Here is a 16,633-nt window from a genome sequence, read left to right as displayed (position 1 = left end):
TATCGGAACTAGACTGCTTAACATCAGCTCATGAATTTCTGCAGTTCACAACCATCGGTGACTGGGTTCTGCCACCAGATCTACCACTGAGTCACCTTAGATGAATAATTTCAGCTCCAGGTTTGACTAGTCTTTCTGACTGTAGTGGAGTCCTTCAAAAGTAAAGGAGCATTCATTACTAAAAAAGTTTTTATTTCTTGGAGGCTTTTTAGTCTGCCACAGATGTGTATGATGTACAAGTTAGTATCATGTAATTTGATTTAGCATTGAATTGGGTGCTCCAGCTTTCCTCTATGAAATAACGATAAGATCTGTATCTACCCACATTGCATGGCAAAAAGTAATGAACAGACATTCATTCTGGAAGGATGTTTGACTTTGGGTGAAAATCTCTGCAGAAGCATGTTTAGAATATTATTAATCAGCAGAAAGTTGTGTATTTTTTTTTTCTTATTGACTCTGGCAATAAAACCAGATTTGGTCTCCTGAACTGGAAAGAATTTCTTGGTGTTGACATGAGTATGAGGGCAGGAACAGGACCTAATACTTTTTCAAAGATCTCACGGTCTACGGCAGACACATCAGGGACAAGTTATCCCGATATAACTTGAAATAACAAGGCCTTTGCTCCTGACAGGTGCTGCAGCGAGATTTACCAACAGGAGCAGAGATATAGAAAAGGTCTCCGCTCGGCTGCGGGAGGAAGCCAAACTTCAGGCTGAGCTTTCGGACACAGATGCTACTGTGAAGTGGATGAAGGATGGGAAAGAGCTCAAGGCCAGTGAAAAATATGAACTTCAAATTGTGGGGAAGAGGCACATCCTGAAAATTCGCAACACTGCAGCAGAGGATGCTGGAGTTTATGAGTGCATTTGTGAAGGGGATAAAATGCTTTATCAGCTTTCAGTGAAAGGTATGTGACTGCCTGCGTTGCTTTGTATTAATGACCTGCTCCTGCCCTAAGCCAGTAGAGTCATTAAAAGACAGAAAGGGACTGTTCCACAGGCAGTGCAGCGAGTTATGGTAACTCCTCATCAACATTTAGTGTTGACAGTGTCTGTAGTCCCAGAGTAGGAGAACTTGAGAGTAAACTTGGGATCTAACACTATCTCGGTGGCAAGAGCTGTGCTTTCACTCAAATTGATGTCTTGTTATTTCACAAGATTGAATGGTAGGTAATGAAAAGGTGCTCTTGTGATGAAGAATTTCAGCCACAGGAGCAGGACATGATGCACGTGATCCCATGTCTGCCCTAGACTTGCTGTGTGATATCAGACAAGTCACTGAGGAGCTAGTTCAGCTGTGATTAAAACTCTGATGGACCAAGATCATCTTGGCATTGTGGGATTTTTTTAGGTATTTGTTCGGTTTTTGTTTTCTGTCAATACCCTGTTGAATAAGAACAGACCTTTCCAGGGCACATTGGATGGCTTGACTCATTTCTGTTTGCAAGGTATTCAATGGAGGGCTGTATAGAACAGACAGCAAAAGGTCATTTTCTTTTAATATTTCCCATTTGTTAGACTTGAACAAGTACTGTTTTATAGCTGTCCCATTGTTCAGCTGTTCTTGTTTGCATGGCAGTCCCTTCCATCCTGATTGCCTGCCACCTAGCTGGTGGGCACATCCACTCCCAGAGCAAGGCATGGAGTATTGAACCTTTACCCTGAAACCAACAGCATTAAGCCTCCCTCTTACAAGCCTTCCAGTCTGTGCAAGCTGTTATGAACTAGTTCATAGGAGAGTTTCCTCTGCCTTGAATGAGACCAGGTTTTGGGTGAAAAGCCCTAGCGTATCCCCAGATAATATACTCATGGGTATCATCTAGATGTCTACTGAGGTTCAGAGTACAAAACCTGCCTCCAAGACAGTCTAGCCTGCTGTCAGACATTGTCTAGGGTGAGCTTCATAGTTATTTTACTTTGAACTGGGAAGTTCATTTTGTAAGCCATTTGATTTCTGTGTTCTGTCGCATAACCCGCCCATCACCTTCCCAGCAATGATCATACTGTTGCTACACTGAGTACATATGAGGTGCTTCATCATCTTATTCTGCTGGCTTCTCACCCTCCTTGGTCTCTGTAGAAACAGCAAAGCCCCAGAGTAACATATGTGTTCTGCTTTTGACAACTTGCTTGGTTATTCTCAAAGAGCAAATTCAAAAGAGGCACGAAGAAAGCTGGAAAAAAATAATTCAAAAATGTGACTACATTTATGGAGGGAGGAATTTGTTGTCCATATTTGTCAGCTGTTCTTAAGGTTCTTCTCTCTCTCTCTCTCTCTCTCTCTCTCTCTCTGCCTCTTTAGCATCATTTTTCACACTGGCAGATCTACCCACAGCTTTAATTGAATTAGCTGATGGATGTTTCTATGTGCTTTTCACTGTAATGTGGCTATCAAATGAGTAATCAATGTTGTTATTTTAAAATCTGTGTTGACAAGCTGTAACTTAAATATCTGCTGTTTGTAGCTTGATTCCTGGAGAATCAGCTTTGATATATCTCATCCTTGTAGGATGAGGCTCACAAGTGCTGTCCCAGTATTTTACCTTTCAGCATTGGCACCTTTTATCTGTTCCTCCTGTAAATCAGACACAGCTAGCTGGTGAATCATCTGATATGCAGGGCAGCTGTGTCTGGCACATGGGCATCACGTGGCTGCCGAGAGGCCACCATGCTGAGCCATGGCCAGAGGTGTGTCACTTGCTGGGCCTCCTGCCCAAAAAAACCCTGCTAGAAGATGCACTTGCCATTTATCACTGCAGTCCCTCCACCGCCATGAGACTTCACGTGCCAGGCATCCTCTGACACATGACCTCTTGCATCGAAAGGGGACATCTGAGAAGTCTCCTTCAGACTGCCATGGTTGCATTTTTCACTCTGGTTTTCTCAGGAATTGGAAGGTGCATGAATGAATCCATCTCCCTCTTCTTCCTCTCAAACCTTTTAACCTGTGGATTGAGTTCTAGTAATGCTGGTGCAGAAGTAGAGGTCTCAGCAGTGCTCGGCCCCTGCAGGCTTCATGGGCATAGGTGGTTGGGTAGAGAACAACTGTGGTGTTGTCCTACTGAAGAGAAAGCTCCACCATTACAAGTCATTAGAGAAACAAGTGGAAACAGAGGCCCCAAGAAAAAACAATCAAAAGGAGGTTTTCCCTGGTTTAAATGCTTCTGGTATGACTTCTTTACCCATAGATATTGCTTCTAATAAGCAGACTTGGTAAACACTAGAAAACAGGGCTGGTAGGGATGTGGAGAGGTCAAATGCAGGCTTCTGTCCCTGCCAGAAGCTGGTGATTGAATGGAGTCCCTTGATGTCGCGAAGGAACGGTTAGGTCGCTTAAATAATCACCGCCACAGATATTTGTAAATAGTGATTTTAATAGAAATTTATAAAAGGGTGATTTAACAGAGTTAAAGAAATCACAAGAACTTAGTAGTAACTAATCCTTGGTTACTCTAGCATCTACAAGTGATTAAATAAAGCTTACTACAGTATTTGTATAATACACACACACAATCACACAATAGGTGTAATAAAAGAATACCTCTTAAAATCCCTCGTGAGTTTGATATGTGCAGATAAAGATACCCATCAAAAATTCCCCTCGAGTTCAGTGAAATACTTGCTTCAATGATTGTCTCAATAGGTGAAGGGTTGAACCTCAAGGAGTGAAGGGCGCTGGAGGTCAGCCCACGTCCTCTTGCGAGGCCTTCATATGCAAACTGAAGAGTTTGCAGGTCTGAGAGGCTTCCCACTCAGAGGGAGATACTGGTGCAGCCCACTGCGGTCCAGAGGAGCTCAAAGGGTCTCCCGTGGTACTGCTGTTTATAGGGTTGTGAGATGATTGGCTTTAGGCATCAGTAAATTTCCATTCTGGCCACAGCTGCGGTTGGTTATTGCCGAGTTCTCATTAACCTCAGGAAGGCAGGTATGATCCTCCTGTATTGCTCTGCCTGAGTTACGATCCACAATGAGGTGTTCCCAGGCTGTCAGGGGGTGACTGATGATGCCAGGTGGGATCAAGGCATTCTTGTTCTCCAGCTCAACCATGCAAGAGTGCCTGGTATGACCAAGGGGCGCCTGATCGCCAGACTCATTGCTCAGAGGCCAAACCTTGGCAGGGGTCCCTGTGTTCGTAAGGTGGTCCAGAGGAAAGGGGAGGGGGGATGCACCACCACAGAGGACCAGAACTGGAGAGGCCTTGGCTGCACTGTCATGTCCTTCCCTTCCCCTCCCCTGTTTATTTGCTTGTTGGGTATTTCTTAGTCTTAGATTGGGGGAGATTTGGGACTGGGGATTACTTTTTCTTTCTTACCTGTGTACTGGTTGGCAAGTCAATTCACTCTTCATTTTTAGGTCTCCAGACTCTGGCACTGTACAAGCCGGTGAATATTGGTTCCCTACCAAATAATTGTAATTAAAAGCACTACCACAGACTTGGAAAAATCTAATGTACTTAAAAGCAAGGAAACTAAATGCAACATCCATCCTTGTGGGTAGGGCCTTTGAGCTAAAGGAGAACCTCGATTGGGTTGCACCAGGAAGTAGCACTGATAATAACGCCTTTGGAGCAAAAAGTCTGGGAAAGTCACACGTAGCTGGTCCAGACCATGGACTGTAACTGCTTGATACAGTATCAGCAGTGGAAGCTAATAACTGCTCTTGCCAGGCATTCTGCAGAGAGTTGCTAATTTGTATTGTGCAAGCATGTTCTTGAAATTAAGGAAAAAAAAAGCATAAGTAATCAAGGCTTTGATTTTAGTAGCTTTGACTGCACAGTCCCAACAAAGTGACTTGATTGTGTGTATTGTTGTAAAATAATATGTTAAGAAGATGTTTGAAAATTAATTCCATTACCTAGAGTGAAATGGGACTGTGGGTTTAAGCATATTTTTAGCTAAGATATTGGTGGGTTTTTGAATCTTTGCTTTGAGGCAATTAGTGACTCAATTATTCTACTATGTGTTAATATCGTGCCAGGTTTATTATTTACCTTTTATGCTCCACTTAATTTCCAGGAAAAATTTCTTTTCATTTCAGTCCTATGTGATATCTGTATAGATTTTTAATTTAATATAATTTTTAATTTCTCTAGATTACATTTTAACCTCTTTTAGAGTCAATTTATTTGTCAGGTGGTTACACCACAATGATTGAATAACCTCCATTGCTTTCCCTCCTATTTGCTTGTGTCATATCTTTCCTCACCTCCCCTAGATATCTTCTTAAAGTCCTATTGCCTAGGACTTCCTCTCCTGTTGGCTCAGCCTCCTGTGTTGTATGTGCTCTGGTTTTTGGATGTATGATGATCAGGTATATGGTTTATAAAGGCTGGATTTTGGCTGCTGCTGCATTGGAATCTAGTAATTAGATCCTTAATTAAACACGCAAATTTAGTCTGATGATATATTAATACGTAATGTAGATGTAAGTCTTGTATATATTTACTGATGTCCACACAACTCTTTACCAGTGCTGTGCGTCTATATTTTGTTTCAGCACTTGCAAACTTCATAAACAAAGAGAAAACTGGAGGAGTTATCAGGGCTGTTGTTGGAAAACAGGCTGAATTTGTTTCTGAGACCTCTGAGGCCAACATCATGGTTAAGTGGTACAAAGATGGCAAAGAAATCACAGCCAGCAAGAAATTCACCATGGAAGATAAAGGAAAACTGCATAAACTTGTGGCTTCAGCTGTGACGAAAGAAGATGAAGGAACATACACATGCAAAATTGGAGATGACACTCTTATTTTTGATTTAAAAGTCTCAGGTAAGTTTGTGATGCAAGTATGGGATCAGAGTCTGTGTTAGAACTCAGGACTTGGTTCATTATAATTGTCTTACCTTTTTTGCCAGTTTTTTGGGCCACGATTGCACAGTACTACTTCAGACACTCTGACCCCTATTGCAATCCCTATGCAAATCCACAATATGGACAAATAATATAACGGTGCTGTTACATATTGAAGTTAGTGCAAGATTTTACTAGGGTTGGAGTGATGACTCAAATAACACTCTGGCTGAACAGGCTGAGAGCCACATCTGGCCTTTATTCTTTTAGCTCAGGGATTCCCTCAGCATATACATCCTCTAGGACCACCTTGGTCAGGAGGTTCAAAAAGTCTTACTGTGAAAGCCCCATGTCCTCCTCCAAGTTTAACTCCTGATTTTGAGAGTTAAGCATCTCCTGCTGTTCCCGAAGGACACTATGATCTCTGAGACATCTCCCTGTAGTACTGTAAGTGAAGCCATTAGCCCATGGCACATGCCCATCAGCACAAAGCACATGCTAAAACACGTGGCTGTCAGGTCAAGCCCAGAACAGAAATGCTCGTCACTGATTCATTCCAGTCCAGGATGGAGCCAGAGTGTAAAATGACACAAGAATTTATCTGTGAAATTCAATATCTGTGAAATTCAACTGATTCAATTTGCATTGCCTGGTGGGAACCTTTCTTCCAAAAGTGGTTTTCTGACTTATGTCTGGAGCCTAATTTCTAACCCAGTCCTAAGTTACAAATTGCAACTCTACTGAAAGCTTCTCACGGTGTGTCTACATGCTGCAGTGCAATGCAATTTAAGAGAAGTAACAACTGAGTGCTTGTCACCTGTAGCAGTACATCCATGTCACTATGATGCTGTCCGTCAGCTAACTAAAAACTCATCAGAGCTGATTAATCTAACACAGCACTGGTCTTGAGTGATTGCTACACGGTTTACTGAGCTAGAGGGATTGCTTCCAGTTTACAGCTGGTGTTTGCTCAGGTATTCACTCCGCATGCTGCCTCCAGTTCTCTTTGGCTGAGAATCCAACAGTATGCAATTTCAATTTGAGCGTGATTCATAGTTCTTGACTTTACCCATTGAAAAATTGGTCTAAAAGAGCCAACCAGGCTCTATCCAAACTGAGTGATGCAGAGTGAAAGGTACCCTCAAAAGGCAATTTATACCAGCTGATTTATGCTGTCTGACGAGAGCTATCTAAGATGGATTTAAAAAATTTTCTGGAGCAGCCTTTGAAATCAAGTACAGAGGAAGCCTGCACGGTTACCTGAGACTGGATACTTAACTTTTTGATGGCCATGTGTAGCTTAGATGAATCTCACCTGTAACTCCTGTGACAAAACATCACATGGCTCAGACAAAGAAAACTGGTATCTAAGTACCTGTGTGTCTCCATTAACTTTTTGATGAACAAGGACTGATTTACAGCCTGTTAACAAAACCTTAGCTAAGGCAACTTCCACCTTGTTTCACATGTCACCATACAAAGTTTCCAGAGCGCTCAGAAGCACTGCACAGTCAGGGGATGCTCTTAGGACAGGGAGGTAATCTGTCTTTATGGTAATGAGTTACCCCAATAATCCTGAACTGCAGGACTCTGAAAGGACTATCCTTCCTTGGTCATCTAATTTTTTTCAAAATAGATCAGTCCTAATGATTAGAATTTTAAATGAAATATTTGTTCTCTGATGCCACAGACGTGCCTGGCATGGGTGTAGCATAACAATTGTCCTTGGGATACTCAGTGACTGAAAGCAACAGTTGCTGCTAAAAGCAATGCAATACTAAGCTTAAGGTTGGGTGTAACTGACAGCCATCAGCTTGCTCTTCAGGCAAGGGCTGGCTTGATGGAATGCAGGGTATGAAATACCTGACATGCTCATCAAATATTGCTCGTTAGCTTAGGGACAGGGTGTGGTGTATAGGTTTGCTCACATTTTACATGTAAGGTGCCTGTCTCCACTTAGTTGCCTTCGCTTTTACCTTTACAAATATACTTAGAAAAAACCTAAGTTGGTTAAAAAATGCTGTATTGTTGCTGCATACATGACACGCTGTGTGTTTGCGTGTGCATGCATAGCTCGTGTGTGGCCAACAGTCTGCACCGTCAGTGGAGTTCGAGCTGAGGTATCGAAGCAGGAACCTCTACTGCTTGAGCTATATGAATTGTGAGCAGTTGAGTTCTCTACTGTGAAGATCAGTTTCAGCAGAAAGGTGTGATAATATTAGCTTATATATTAACTTAATCCTCTTGAAGTTGGAGAATATCTTATCAATGAGATTATCCCATATGTACCCTGATCTGGTCTGGGGAAGAATTAGTCCAGTGGGACTGATATTGTAAACATGAGGCTGCAGGAATGGGCTCAAAAACATGTAAAAGAAGGCTCCTCATCACTTACAACAAGATTTTCTGAGACTTCTTAGATCTTTTCAAAGTTGTTTGTGGACTCAGGCATCAATACATATTCCCTAGAGCTTGCTTGAAATTAGAAACAAGGAGTGGTGATTAAAGTATCAGCAACTTGAGGGCATCTCAGCTTGATTTAAAAGGTCCAGAAGGATGTAGGAGAGATGAATGTGATTGCGCTGTAACTGAGAGCAATTATCTGAAGATCAGAGAAGGAGTTTGCACCATTTGTCAGAAAGTCAGGCATCAACATTCACGTGTGTGATGAGACAGGAGCAATGAATTAGAGCACACGTCAGGCTTTATGGTCTCGTGATGTTGGTCCAGGTTCTGCTCATGGCTCTGTGCGCATACAACTCTGGTAGTAGAAACCACTGTGTCTGTGCTCTGTAAGAGCTTTCATGCCTGACTTCTGAAAGGGGGGCAGAAAATGGATGGATATCACTTAGGTGGATTTTGGTTATGAATCCAGGTAGGCATAGATCCACGTCTGTCTAGAACTTAAGGCTAGTATTAATGCCACAGTGTAGACCTAATAGGCTGATATAGTATAAAGGATTCATCAATACCCAGCTCCCAAACTGGAGACCATTATGTACTAACTCTCTGGATGACTTAAAACTTGGACAATGAGTTCCCCAGTAGAGATAATGCTGCTGTATCTCAGGAGGACCTTTTCTGACTCATAACCACAGTTTATTGCCATAACTGTTAACACACTGTCATAGTTACATTGCAACAGCACCATGCACACATATCTACTTTTACACCTCCAGAGGTGAAACCTGATCACCCAAGTGTGACTAGCAATGAAATAATGGTCAGTCATTACTGTATCTTAACATTGTGCTGATAAGCCTGAATCAAGGCATAAACTGTTTCTTCTTTTTCTTTTCAGATGAAGCTGTTAATTTTGTCAACAAACCCAAAACAACTCCAGAAATATCAGTCAGTCCTTCTGAAACCCTTGAGCTGGTGTGCGAGGTGTCAGCTGCAAGTGGAGCTGTGGTATGGAAGAAGGATCGAACCGAGGTGAAGCAGGACCAGAGGACAACAGTCATCTCTCAGGGGACACACCGCAAACTCATCATCAAGAAGGTGACACAGCAAGACCAAGGGAGCTATACGTGTGAAACGAAGGATGACAGAATGACATTCCAAGTCAAAGTCAGAGGTGAGAAAATGCTAGAAACGCCAAAGATAAAGGAATATTCCATTTTGGGTAGTAACTTACATTCGGAGGATCATCTCACAACCTCTCTAGGATGAAATATTTCAGCTGTAGGACTTGATTTCCAGCCAACTGTTATATCAACATTTTATACACACATTTTTGCATCCATGACTAGTTGTAACCACAAAAAAATAATTGGCAAGGATGATAACTTCTGCACCTCTCACAATTAGCTGGTGTGTCTGCAGAAAAACTCCTGTAGAATCACAGTGTGAGGCCATAACAGGGGTGCAGGGGTAGATAAAAGGGAAGAGGTAGCTGTTTGAAGAGTTCTGATTAGATGGAGAAGGGCTGAATATGAGTGACCCAAACAGGCAGAAAAAGAGCAATGGTTCCTGGATATGAGGATACAAGGGCTGTTCCCTTCAGATTCACTGGAAGATTGGATAAACATAGGAAGAGAAAAAGAGAGATGAGGGACAAGGGATCAGGCAGTGCATGTTGGTGCTCTGAGTCCCAGGTTCAAATCTGTGCTCAAATTGTGAGTTTTCTAACTTTATCCGAGAAATCCCATACCCCTATGCACCTCTTATTGGCAAAATAGAGATGAAGGTGCTTTCTTGTCTTAAAAGGCCATCATGATAGTACCTGTCAGGGGCAAGTGTAGTGAAATAGGGGAAATTAGATTAAGCACTGGAGAAGACAACTGAAAAAAGCTATGTGTGACTATGGTGATTTTCTTACAGAGACAGAAGACGTGTTTACAAACAAGGACAAGGTACAAAAGGAGGTGAAGGCTGTACTGACGCAAAACGCCACGCTGAGCTGTGAGGTGGCCCAGGAGAAGACCGATGTGAAATGGTACAAGGAGGGGAAACTGATCACCTCCAGCAAGAAGTTCAAGGTGGAATCGGAGGGCAAATTGCGTCGCCTGGTGGTGGGCCAGGTGGAGAAGAAAGATGCTGGGGAGTACACCTGCGAGGCTGCTGGCCAGAAACTGACCTTCCAGCTTGATGTCACAGGTGAGAGAAGATTCTTTGGCCAAGCCTTCCTATTTCTGGTGTATTTAGAAAAATGAATATTGTAATTATTACATATCTTGTATGTAAAACATTATAAAATCTTTAAGATGGGGCTTCATTCTTGAAAAACTCTGGGAGCTACCCATCTCTGTAGGAACAGGCCATGAAAAGGAAAGTATTGATTGCACGTCTCATTCCCAACATCTTGGTACAACTGGAACAACTCTGCAACAGAGCTGATTGTCTGTGCATTTCAGAGCCGGCTTATGGTGGAAAGCAGTTGGGTGTCTGCCCAATGTCTGCACTGTTTTTCCTTCTATTGGAAGGGCTTATTTCAGGTTGGGGGAGAATGTCAGTAAGGCTTCATGTATGTTAAGGTCTCTAAGGTGTCAGGCAAATGGCAACTGGGGAAGGAAGGTGTCATGGAGATTTGTTCCAGATGCACCGGCCTGCTGGGGCTGTAGAGTGGTAGAATGGATTCAGCTCTCCAGCTCACTCCTTGCCTCCTGATCCTCTTGCAAGCAGCCTGATTAACATATCTCTCTCTCTTCAGAGCCAGAAGTTGTGTTTACAAACAAGGACAAGGTCCAGAAGGAGGTGAAAGCTGCCCTATCAGAAAATGCCACGCTGAGCTGCGAGGTGGCCCAGGAGAAGACCGATGTGAAATGGTACAAGGAGGGGAAACTGATCACCTCCAGCAAGAAGTTCAAGGTGGAGTCGGAGGGCAAATTGCGTTGCCTGGTGGTGGGCCAGGTGGAGAAGAAAGATGCTGGGGAGTACACCTGCGAGGCTGCTGGCCAGAAACTGACCTTCAAGATTGTCGTCACAGGTGAGAGTCATTTCATTGGCTTTTCTTTGTGTCTGGGTGTTTTCTACTGTTTTCTCTGTCAAAATACTAGAAATGCTGTTACAGTACTTTCTGATGTTGGTCTGAGCTATCATTTCAGTGAGGTTTTGTAGGACTGGGCAGACCTACCGGTTACCTGTAGGTATCCTGATATCAGCTCCTCAACTCCCTGTACATCTCCTTAGTCTCAGATAGTGAATCAAGAGTTTTCATTAGCAGGCACTGTGCTAAAGGACCTCTTCCAATTTGATCCTCAGTATTGGTATTATTGCTATTCATTCATGAAAGTCACTGTTTTCTTCCCTCTTTGTTTCATTTTTTCTCTGTACAATGTCCTCCCCCCCCCCCCCCCCAAAAAAAAAAAAAAAACCAGAATTGCTTCAATTATTCCACAGTCTGGCTGTGCAAACACATATGTGAACACAGCCTTATAACTCCATGCACCATAAAACTTTTGTGGATGATGAATGGAAATGGATACAGATATCTGCAACTTGAATTATGATTTGTATTTAACTTTTCATCCAGCTCTTCCCCTACCACTTCTTTCACCTGTCATCAGATACCCAATTGTGATTTGTAAAGCTATGAGAAGTGATGCAAATACTTACCTGTCAAGCGATATTTAAACAGTAGCATTTACAAGATGCCTGCTTTATTGTGGCTGCATTGAGAATGTTTGGGAGGCTGCACTGAGAACGTTTGAGGGTTGATGGTAGTGCGTTGTTGTAAAAAATTTTGTATCAGCTGCACTGCACCTATCTGCAATCTGCTGAATCCAAAGGTGATGACTGTTCATTGTGATTTCTACGTCTGTAATGACCACTCGGGAGTCCAGGAATGTTTGTATTTGCATTTTTCTCCTGAACAACATGATTTGGAGTCTGAGAATTTAGTACTGAGGCTGTTCTTTCACTCTGACTACACTAGCAATTTCTTTGGTCTCAGTATATTTTGCAAGAGGTCCAGTAAATTTTATCTCAGGCTCCAGGCAGCCATGGGCATGTCAGCTACATTCTGAGTGATCATTTCAGAATTGGATGATAAGAAAAGGTTTGGGTTTGTTTTGTTCATATTCATAATACTCTACTGCCTTTGCAGCTGAATGCCTCTCTGTTAACGTTACAGTTCTTGTCTCGTAGTCTGAGCTGATCAGAACAGGGAATCTATTTTCTCCTCTGCTTTTTTACGGCACCAAACACACTGGGACAATAATGCTGGTAGAGGTCTGGCATTTTATCAGCTATGTAGAAGAGCAACTGCAGTGGGAGTATATTGACTTTCCGGCTCGCAGCCATGCTGGAGACCTGAAGCCCTTGCAGGGCATAGCTCGAGTGCTGTTCCCTTCTAAAGACTGCAGTCTTTACCGCTCGCCCGCTGTCTTGGACCATCCTGCTCCCTCCATCTTCTATGTGCAAGGTGCAAACTGCTGCTGTAGCATTAAGCTTTGCTGCTCCCCAGAGCATATATTGTAAGCCATCAGCTGTTACGTGTCCCTGCTCTGCGAGGGGCACACAGGGTGTGAACTGGGGCACTTTGGCCCTTTTTCATTAATTGTGTAGCTCGTGCTTTTGGCTCAGGGAAGGATGGATTACAGTAAGGCTAGGTTTGAGGCATCTTTCAGAGAAAATGCAACATGGACATTGTTAGAAAGGCCATTGGTATAAATAAAGTTAATGCTCAGCTGCTGAAACCAGCTCATACATTACTGCAGAGGTGTAGGCAGAAAACGCAGAAATTCAGTGCTTTTACACCTGAATTTCTCTAGCTGAGGACTATTCTTAGCTGTCTGCCTCAGAAACCAAAGGTTTTCAGTTCTCTTTCAAACCAAATGACTTCATGGCTGCACAGGGTAATGGAACACCTTTCCCCCTCTGTCGTAAGTGGGGAGTGCTTGCCTAGCTACTGTTGCTGTATTTCTCATGTGTACAACTGTAACATGACATGCAAGTCCAGCACTCACTGGAAAATGATCTAGTGTGAAAGTCACGAGGGATTATGAGTACTCCAAGTGGTCAGCTCTTTTGCTGCAGAAATCCTCACCTTACTGGATTATCCCAAAGTGCAGTGGCTTTCTGGGTCTTAATTTATCCTGTTACCATTGCACTTAGAAAGCTTTTCAGGGTTCCTGTACTCCAGGGCTCCACTGGTAGCACAAAGCCTCCCCTATTTAAGGACAGCCTGAAGGTTAGATGCTCAGTGCTGAGTATTGGGAGGGAGCTATAGCTTTTTTGGCTAAATATACAAAGAATCAGGTGCTGCACACCTTGGGACTGGGCTAGACAAGGAGCCAAAAGAGCTGATTCTGAAATATCATTATTTCAAGATTCATGCTATATGGTGAAATCCTTCTTTGAAGTTGGTGAAAGCTCCATGTCCTGAAAATGGTTTTCCTCGGTTTCAGTGGAACTTTGCTAACCAGTTTCAGCTGAGGCTGGAAATGTTATCTGCACTGAATATTAGTTTTAACTTTAAAATAAGTTTCTAAGGCATATTACTGGCTAGTGTAAATCACTTCATAAGCTGATTAAAAGTTTTAGTCGCATTTCCTATCACTATAAAAATGGTTTATATTAAAGGGCAAGAATGCAGAGGACAAGTAACCCACTGGAATGTTTCTGCCCTGCTAACCTGAAATTTTAAATACAGTGCCCATTGACACAGACTGGTTTGCAGCTTATTTGTTTAGTGCCCCCTGCGTATTCACAGTCCAAGCTGTAGATGGAAGTTGACGTGTTTATATTTTTGCAACCAGTTTTGAATGCAAACCATGGTGTGTGCTCAAGCTTTTTAGATATCAAAATGCTGCTTAATCTGCAGTGGGCTGATGTGCGCCTTTGAGGAGTTTTGCATCACCCCGCACAGGCCATGTACACTGCCTCGTTAATGACACCTTAATGACAATGACACCTCCTCACACCCCTTCTACAGCCAATATAAACAGAGGAGCTCAAATTTAGAGCACATAAGCTGGGTTCCTGCTCCAGCTTGCTCCCTGCAGGACCTCTCTCTTTCCACAGACTGTGCAATATTCATGGTAAGCCTATGATGTGGCTCCCAGGATTGCATGTAGTGCCACGGTCAGCAGTGTAGGAACTTGACCTGAGCTTACCCCTACTCCTTACCCTCCCAGGCAGCTGCCGCCCCTCAGAGTGCAGACATGACAGAGACAGTAGACAGAGGAGAAAGTCGTCAAGGAGGAGTAAAGGGTGGCACTAGGAGGCTGCAGAGGGTGACTGGGGGGAGGAAGGGAGTAGCACAGGTTATGGAAGGGGTTCACCATGACTGCCAGGAGAACCAAGAGCTTCCCAGGTCACCTTAACCAGGTAACCTGGATGCCTGAAGCTGGGTGGATGAATCATCTTCCATGCTTGCACTCCAACTGAAGGGCAATGGTAACCCCATACACTTGCTAGTCCAGCATTTATTTTTGGAGCTTGTGCTTCTGTAGCAGTGAAATCACGGACTTCAATGCTCAACCTGGGACCCAAATAGGCATAGGCTGCCTATGCTAAATGCTGGACGGTTGTTGCTATGTGATGTCCATCATGTAGGCATCCCAGAAATATTTTACACTTCTTGTGCAGTTATTTCTTAAGGTAAATCAGTGGAAAAAAATGTGGCAGCCCATTTATTTACGGTCTATTTGTCCTCACACATCTTGAATGTACACTAATATAAAAGCTAACAGTGACCACACCAGTTGTTGGTAGAAGGAGAATCGGGTAAAACAGTCATTAAAGTAATTGGTAAAAGATGCAAATTATCAGTCAGTCCTACTTAGCCAGGTGACAATTGAATCTTTTTCAATGCATATACCCAATTAACTACTAATTGCATACAATATCATTTTGATGCCAACTCCACTTGTTGAAATGGAAGTTCTACGTGGTACTGTGGAAGAAAGTGATTTTTAACACTTTGTTCTTGTTGCTTGTGTAAGTATTAAGAGAAGATTCCTTATGGCCAATTTTCTGAAAAATTGGAGATTTCCGAGGAAAGAAAAATATACTTCAAATTTTATAGGCCAATTTTATGTATAATGTAGGCCAAGTACTTTTCCATATTAAGAACAGTATCTTTGTCATTTCTATGGGATTGAGTTACAAGATATTTTCTGAACAACACCCAGTCTTAATCTAAAATACTGAGATGCTGGTAAATTCCTGTAAATAATGTGATAATGTAGGTGGCAACTCAATTGTGCTATATTTGGCTGGTTCCAAATGTGGGGCATAGAAATATCATAAAGACACAAATGGGGAAATTTCTTTGTCTTCATTATAAGAAATTTGAAAATGAGGCGGGTTGACCTGTTCATGAATACTAGACAGAGAGGTATGATAATTATATGGACTATGTTTTAAGGGTGCATTGTTCTATGTGATAAAATCAACTGCAAAGTAATGTCACTTACAAGAAATGATCCTGTAGAGTGCCTACACAAAATACATGTAATCTCTTCTTGTCACAAGCTGTTTATATCATGTATTTCTTTCCCTAATGTTTCCCTATTTCAGAGCCAGAAGTTGTGTTTGTCAACAAAGAGAAGGTGCAGAAGGAGGTGAAAGCTGCCCTATCAGAAAACGCCACACTGAGCTGTGAGGTGGCCCAGGAGAAGACTGATGTGAAATGGTACAAGGAGGGGAAACTGATCACCTCCAGCAAGAAGTTCAAGGTGGAGTCGGAGGGCAAATTGCGTCGCCTGGTGGTGGGCCAGGTGGAGAAGAAAGATGCTGGGGAGTACACCTGCGAGGCTGCTGGCCAGAAACTGACCTTCAAGGTTCTTGTCACAGGTGGGAGATACGTTGGTTTTCATCACTGAGTGGTCCATGACTTCCCTTTCAGACAGAGCAAACTCAATCGCTCTCTAGGCTCCAGGGTCTGTGTAGCCTAGATGCTCGGTGAGCAGTGAGGTTGATGAGTGCATCCACTGTCACACAGATGCCTACAGCTCGAGGTCTTCATCTGTGAGATGAATCCCACTCAGTGGTGCCTGTTGTTTTCTGATGTCAGAGTAAGGAAAAATTAAACAAGTTTACGTATGCTGTTGTGATTTCTAGGGATAAAGGTAGGGTCAGCTCCCAGACGTGTAGGCAAATAGGTCTGGAATCATGCTCAAGAAGAACCTAGAGTGGGCCAGGCTTACGCTGGAGTCCCAGTGTCGGATGAGATTGGGTTCTTATACGTGCATTACATGAAGGAACAGAGTGTGAAATTTCTTGTGGATCCATGGGGATGGGAAGAGCCTTAACTCCCGGGGCATTGGTTTGTTTTGCTCAGAAAGGACTGATGTGTTTCCTCAGGCTGTACAGGGGGCCAGGTCTTGTCCGAGTGTGTCTTAGCTGTGAGTGGCACCATTCCAAAGTGACAGAGCTGTGGGAAGGTCTTG

General features: G+C 43.0%; 1 protein-coding gene across 5 annotated transcripts in view; it reads left to right on the top strand.

Moving 5' to 3' along the window:
• The window catches only part of OBSCN (obscurin, cytoskeletal calmodulin and titin-interacting RhoGEF), a 196,106-nt gene that overhangs the window by 25,938 nt on the left and 153,535 nt on the right, over window positions 1-16,633 (top strand). For all 5 annotated transcript variants that reach the window (XM_087731710.1, XM_087731701.1, XM_087731692.1 and 2 more), the window contains 6 exons: window positions 638-913; window positions 5,502-5,774; window positions 9,097-9,372; window positions 10,119-10,394; window positions 10,948-11,223; window positions 15,762-16,037. In XM_087731710.1, the coding sequence (XP_087587836.1) occupies window positions 638-913; window positions 5,502-5,774; window positions 9,097-9,372; window positions 10,119-10,394; window positions 10,948-11,223; window positions 15,762-16,037 (1,653 nt within the window). The remainder of the gene's footprint in view (window positions 1-637; window positions 914-5,501; window positions 5,775-9,096; window positions 9,373-10,118; window positions 10,395-10,947; window positions 11,224-15,761; window positions 16,038-16,633) is intronic.

Source organism: Nipponia nippon, unplaced genomic scaffold (assembly GCF_047370975.1).
Source record: "Nipponia nippon isolate SJK-2023a ecotype South Korea unplaced genomic scaffold, ASM4737097v1 scaffold_1, whole genome shotgun sequence".
Classification (NCBI taxonomy): Eukaryota; Metazoa; Chordata; class Aves; order Pelecaniformes; family Threskiornithidae; genus Nipponia; species Nipponia nippon.
Note: the sequence above shows the minus strand (reverse complement) of the source record. Positions and strands in the feature narration are given on the sequence as shown.